The sequence below is a fragment of the Phoxinus phoxinus genome (assembly GCF_949152265.1).
Source record: "Phoxinus phoxinus genome assembly, chromosome: 6".
In the NCBI taxonomy this organism is placed as follows: domain Eukaryota; kingdom Metazoa; phylum Chordata; class Actinopteri; order Cypriniformes; family Leuciscidae; genus Phoxinus; species Phoxinus phoxinus.
Window position 1 is genome coordinate 11533631 of NC_136881.1, and position 7321 is coordinate 11540951.

General features: G+C 35.6%; 1 protein-coding gene across 2 annotated transcripts in view; it reads right to left on the reverse strand.

The window, feature by feature from the left end:
• The window catches only part of dlc1 (DLC1 Rho GTPase activating protein), a 108178-nt gene that overhangs the window by 78344 nt on the left and 22513 nt on the right, over nucleotides 1-7321 (reverse strand). For both annotated transcript variants that reach the window (XM_079617019.1, XM_079617020.1), the window contains exons 4-5: nucleotides 5823-5972; nucleotides 5489-5629 (exon numbers count right to left, since the gene is read on the reverse strand). In XM_079617019.1, the coding sequence (XP_079473145.1) occupies nucleotides 5489-5629; nucleotides 5823-5972 (291 nt within the window). The remainder of the gene's footprint in view (nucleotides 1-5488; nucleotides 5630-5822; nucleotides 5973-7321) is intronic.

The window sequence follows — 7321 nt, forward strand, 5'->3', positions numbered from 1 at the left end:
GTGTGTGTGTGTGTGTGTGTGTGTGTGTGTGTGTGTGTGTGTGTGTGTGTGTGTGTGTGTGTGAGAGAGTACAAAATATACCAGCCCCCTAGTCTGGTTAAGAATGTGCAGCTGGTAGGGGTCAGACTGGCCCACCCAAAGTCTGAGTGGGTATGTGTGTGTACGTGTGTATGACCATTCTTACGGCATCTTCTTTGACACAATTGATACAAATGTGTTTATTAAAGATAAACATAATGATAAATATACCTATACACATATTCTCTGCATGTATACACAAACCAGGTACTTTTTGCTTCCGTTTCAGGGCTCAGAAGGGACCTTATTTAGTATTTATACTATACATATACATGCTGTTTGTAGAGTATGCAGACACACAGATGCTATCTATACTTGTATGTCTCAAACTTTTTCCATAACTAATGAAGGCATTCCTGCACGTGCACTGAGAAACGTGGGAAAAAAAACGACCCCTCTTTTTTTCTCTCTCCCTCTCCGCAGTGAGAACACCCTCTTCTTTACCCCATAATAACTTCCATATGTTTTATGCAAACCCTTTTGGCAGGAAGTGATGTAAATTGTCCCTCAGGGCATGTTACATGGCGTAAACTGTATCCTTGAATCAGAGATCATGGTTGACATTACAAGCTACAATCCAAGATAAAAACAGCCAGCCTCACACAGAAACGGTCCAATCGTTTCAATGAGATCGTGAGGATACAAACTTAAACGTTTAAAACTCGGATTAAATAAGTATACTTGTATTTTCATCATTACCATATTGCAATATCAAAAATGGTCAAACCATGCTACCGTAAAAATATATAACAATCAATATGGTCTGAACAATATGACGGTTAGAGACCCACAGGAAGTAAAAGTACAGCAGTGGACAATGAGGATACAAAGAATAAACATTTTGTACCAATTCTAATTACGAAGGACATAAAGCGGACAATGACTGATCCCAAGCTAATAGTATTTTAGGTTTTATCTTGCCACAGCTTTTTGCTTGCTCACTGGGGGTTTTCAAGGCACTATCATCCGTTGGCTTGGAACAGTTTGTACTGTAAAACACTACACATCAAAATTAGAATTTGAATGGAACTGGTAAATAGGGGACAGCTTTCTCTCTCTATGCCTTGAAAGTTCAGTCTCATTCCCTATAGGCTAGAAGTTGATGGTTCAATACAAAAGATTAAAAAAAGGCAAGATCAGGAACTACGTCTCATTTCTGGAGAGAATCATACTCTTAGAGTGAAGAACATTCCCTCCAAATGTCACTAACCTCACAATAGCTGGTATTTCCCCCTTTTTTCCGGCCCTAATTGACTCCTTGGATTAGAGAAAGAGAGTCGGGATGCTAATCCCTGTAATCCAGTATAATCCAGGCTCCAATAACAATGGAAGATGCTGAATTAAGCAGACGGCACTTTGGGAAAACAAGAAATGAGGCTAACCTATGGTGCAGGATTAGGGTGCCATGCAGAGAGGCACATGAGGAGAGGGCTCATTACCCTGCTGGGCACAGTGGTCCGAGAAAGAGACACACGAGCAAGACCAATGCTGCCTGGATGCTACAAGTCAAAGATGATTGAGAATTTATACTTAGCCTTGTACATCCAACCTAAACGTCTGAAATGTTCACTTTGGTTTGTCATTTTTCAGATAGACAATGTCTTTTTATACTTTGAAAAAAACGTGTTTATAATTTGTATACTATATTTATACATTTTACTCTACCTGGAATCCATACACACTGTTTGCAAGACAAAAATCACATGACTAGTCCTAGACAGCAATGAGGTTAAAGTGAGATCAAATGGATACTTTGTTTTACGTCTTGTGCTCCTCAGTAAAAGACTCTCACGTGAGTTTCAGAAGAGATCTCAATCTCACACACTGCTCAGATTTGCCAAGATACTAAAGTCTACAATCAAAAGTCAGAGATTTGAATATGAGCTCAAACATTTCTCATCAAATTCTTCCAAGATCACATCGGAGTTATCCTAATCATATTTATTTACATATTAACAAACAATTTTCTAATTTGTATTTATATTTATTTTCCCCATAAACTTATGTTACAAGAAATAACGTTTCAGTTACGAGACATGTTGCAATTGTGAGATGAAAAAATAAATTCATTCACTTTTATTTTTCTGTACTATGAATATCACATAATGCAAAGTATAATCATTCACTAATCCATCCAATCATTTTTTACTATGATTATCACATACTGCAAAGTACTTCATTATGTGATAACAATATTTACGGTACATTTATTATATTTAATATGTACGCATGTTTGTGGGTGTGTAGCACCTATTTCCAGCTCCCCTCTGCCTGTGCATGTTTGCATATTTACATCATGATTTATAGTTATCAATGCTTTCAAACATAAGGGATCTTGTCACGCACATCTCTCAATCTCCTGCCATTTCAAGCCTATAAATGTATAGTCAACAAATGACTGTACTTCACTTTGGCTGCCATCCTCTGTTTGATATACAAATATGACGCCAGTTCCGACAGATGAAAAGCCCTTAAGACAGATAGATTTCTTATGCTGAGTCCTCAGGGGCCTCAGACAAATATATTGAGTTCTGCCCATGCCGGGCCAATGAGCTATCAACACCACGCTGCAAGCCAAATATACTAAACGTCTTGTGCTCTTGACAAGCTTGAGTTACGAGATGAAAGTGGGCCGAAACATTCAGTGTTCTGGCTCATGTGAGGAGAGAAACAAAGACTTACAGACAAACACAACCACACATGTAAGATGTACTGTACCACATATTCAGACCACTGATAGAGAGCATTTTTAAGATGAATTAATGCCATTAGTCAACGACTGCTGGAATTACTCATGGCAGATAGAAATTAATCTAAAGGGGGAGAAAGCATATTCATAAAGCAGCTCAGATGTTTTCCATGAGTGTCGCCTAAACAGAACTATCTCTTTCTTTTTAATCATCTTACATAAACCAAAATCTCAAAGTGGGTCTTTGTGATGTGTAATATCAATGATACCATTCCATTTATATGTCATGTCTGCTTTCCACTTTTTTATCTGACATACAGAGCAAGACAAAGCTCTTGTTTTGCACTCTAAGAATGCCTGATACAGCACGCCTGACCTTGAACATTTCGGAAAACACAGATTTCCTGCTTAAGGTCAAAAATGAGGTTCAAATTTCCACATCCTTCTCTAAAAACATGATTTTTTTTTTCTCTTTTGCCATCCAGTATACAGTACTTCTCATTCTCACCAAGGCCAACTTTAACTTATTAAAACTGATAGGAAAAATAAGCCTTCTCCACAGCTTAGCTGTTTAACAGTGTTTAACGGAAAACCCATCATCAAAAAAAAAAGAAAAAAGAACCTTTTATTTCAGTTCCAATAAGAGCATCGAGGTAAATTATTTATAAACACTTAGGGAAGGTGGTAACATAACTTTGATATGAAGGAGTTTTGAATTATTAAATATTCAACTTAGGAGGTAGAAATGAATGAAGTTTGCAGTAAAAGGGGTTACAAAACCAGATACAAATATTGGAATATTTTAGGTTGGGAAAATTTGTAGGATTGTTGAAGAGAACTACTCTCCAAGCTGGATTGGATTTAGAATGTTCACATTTTACGTCTACTTATTGGAATAAAGAACTTGCTACTAAAACTACAATACATGACTTAGAAAACTGAATGTTCATTTTAAGGGTAATAAATACAGGTACTTTTCAAAACTTCAGGGTCAGAATTGTTTTAATGCTTTTAGAAAGAAGTTTCTCCAAAGCTGCTCCAAAGATTTGATAAACAAAAAAAAACTGTCAAAAAAATGTTTTAACAGTTACAATTTAACTGTTTTATATTTTTTATTATTTATACAACTATAAAAAATGTCCCCCACAAGGACTTTGGATATTGTCATCTTTGTGGGGAAATAACGCCCATAACGTAGGGTATACCTGTACCCCACACACTGTGGGAATTCACTGTCACTGCTAGCTCAAATGACATACAAGGTTAGCCAAGGCCGTTTAGTTTGAAGTGCTCTGTCAGTATTTAGCATAACTTAGCAAGAGCAAAGATGTAAGCGCAAGAGAAAGAATGTTCTAGTTAGCTTGTGTGCGTATCAAAAGGCCGAATCTCTCACGTGTTCACCAGGTACACTTATGTAATCCGGTTAGGAATGGCAGGAACGAACTAACAAAAAGTGGACACACACTTGCAAACAAACAAACACACTTGATGGTCAAAGACATTGAATAGTGTCAGTGTAAACAGAAGTTTCTCTTGTAAACAGGAATGACTTCATCGGTGTTTCGCGACATGCACTATGGTGTCTGCGGGTACTTGCTGAAACGTGTAAACTTGCATTCCTTGTGCCATGCATTATAGTGTTTCAATGATCAGCTCTCTGGCTCCATTTCTTAAGTCTCGTCTCCTTGACCTCTGTCTGATTAGTCTGCTATGTTGACCCATTGATCAAGATTAAATGGACACAGTCTTTTTCAATGAGAAACTTGCTTAATTTTTTCTATTAACTCAGTCAAGTTGAATACAGACTGAAAGATGAATTATAAAGGATCCCATTGAGATAAGGGAGCATTTTAAGTACAGATTGGATTCAAAAACAGTAATATTGTGAAAAATCATGGTAATTTAAACGAATATCACCTATTTCAATTTTTTTCATAAGTGCTGATATACCAACCTGTAACTCAAAGATTTTGATGACATTGCCTTATCTACTAAAAGCATTATGACTTTTGACATTGATAAATGTCAACAACTTATTTGTCCTTCCCCACATTCACTTGTTTCTGCTCTCAAACAGACCTTTTCAAACTTAACATTCCATCCATCTTCCCCTGCCTCTTACTGACATTTTAAGTGTTGTTTGCCATGTGCTTCTGAAATGTGGAGTCAAGCATGCAATGGGTAATCAGATGGAAGACTCTTTCGCTCACCTCAGAACACAAACTCACACAAAAAAACTCACTCGCTCACATCCGTAGACATCCAGACATGTGCATGCACAAGAGGGGACGATCATAAGAATGTTCTCAGTGTGTTTAGCTGGTGGAAGTTGGCAGGCGGTAAAGGCTGTTATTATCATGTTCCAGCAGCTTTAGCCACTCAGAAAGAAGAAAATGAGAGGGAGGATGAGAGACAGCGACAGAGAGAGAGAGAGTCTCTCCTCACTAAACTTTAAAGTGGCTGCTGGTACCATAGCACACTCTAATTTGCTGTTTACGTTGTCATTCACCATACAGAAAAAGCAAGTCTAAATGGTGGACACTTCAGTTGCCTCTTTAAAAAGTGCATAAGAGATGATTGACACCAGGTTTAACCAATTCCAGAGCCCAAGGAAAGTATGAATGGTATGTAAAGGTTCTCCTCACACCAATGAAAACCTTGTATTTAGTTATTAGTATTTGAATTGATAAATTGTTCAATGACAGGTTTTAGTTAACTAACCTCATTTTTTGGTCTAGCCCCAGAAGTTCCAGAGGGTCCTGAAGAGGACAGTGATGACGAAGAGCGATAAAGTGGGGTGTTTAGAGACTGGGAGGAGGCTGAAAGACTTCCTGCTGAATCCAGCGGTTCTAAATCAACTTCCTGTTTAAGAAAAGAGTAAAATCGTCATATAGAAACAATCACTACTGTATCAAACCTGTGTCAACTTTACATAGATTTTGTACTGAAGATCTGATGCAGTTGCTGACCATTATTTCATACATCATCATCACAAGTCTTTCAGATGAAATTAGTGTATCATTTGCATGAATGCTTCTGATTGGTGGCCACTCACAGCGATGATCCGCCTCTTTAAATTGGGAGTTCCATTGAGGGAGGAGCTTAGAGCATTTTCAATCTCTTTGTCCAACTGATCCAACTTCATTATTAACAGAACCATGGAGTCCAAACGTGACCTTTCCTTCTCCCTCTCCTCCCGTGAGCTCTGAAAGGAGAAAAACAGTTTAGCAAAATCAGATTTTTTTTTCCAGAAATGTAATCTTAAAACCAACACTGACATTAATCTGATGGCATCCAATGACAATACTTATAACATATGTCACAGCAGACCATGCAGCCGCCGACTCGGATGAAGACGGGATTTTTCCATGCAAGCTGAGGCAACACATCATTATATTTAATCTAATCGTTTTTCTTTGTTTTCTTAACCCTTAATAGTGGTCAGTGCTATTAGGAACAGTTAGCCTAACCCAAAAATAATTGTTATAAACTACTCCCTCATCTATCATTTCTAAACCTGTGAGACTTTCTTTTGTCAATAGAAAACAGTATACATAAGGCTAATTACTGTAATATAATATATAATTGACTTTCATTGTGTTTGTTTAGATATTCTTGACAAGATTACAAAGCCTGGCTTTAATGCCAATAGATTTATTATTTAAAATATTTAAAATTATTATTTCTATTAAATTTTTTGACCAAAAAGGGCTAAAAAAATTAGCTGAAGAAAATAAAAGTGCATAAAAATACAGAAAGTGGGTGTATTTATTTAATGAATAATATGTACTATAATAAAAAACAATACATTCTAAAAAAGTTATTTATTTAGTATATAGCTTACAAAATGAATATTTTTAGACAATATTACAAAGTCTGGTTTTAATGCCAATACATTATTATTTAAATTATTATAAATTATTAATAGCCTACTTATATTCAGTGTTGGGTAACTTATTCTAAAATATATATATATGGGTTGTCAAAAGATTAATCGTGATTAATCGCATCCAAAATAAAAGTTTGTGTTTGCATAATATAGGCTATGTGTACTGTGAATAATTAGTATAAATTCACACACATTCATGTATAGCCTATATTTAAGAGATATTTGCATTTATATACTGTAGGCCTATATACATTTATATAATTTATATTATATATAAATATTTTATATATAAATATGACACATTTTTCTTAAATATATACATGATTGTGTGTGTTTTTATATATATAAATAATTATACACAGTACACACACATATATTATGTAAACACAAACTTTTATTTTGGATGCGATAGGCTAAATCACGATTAATCTTTTGACAGCCCTAATATATATATATATATATATAAATGACTAGCTACTAATTACATATTTAACAGTGTAATTAGATTACTGTACTAATTATACTCTCTAAACAGTATTGTATTATTAATTAGCTACTTTCTAAATCCCATAGCCGAAGACAATACAAAATGCAGAAAGATGACAGTATTTGTTAACTGTTTTTGGTTAGCAAAACCCTCTTCTCTGCATCTACACAGTCCACAG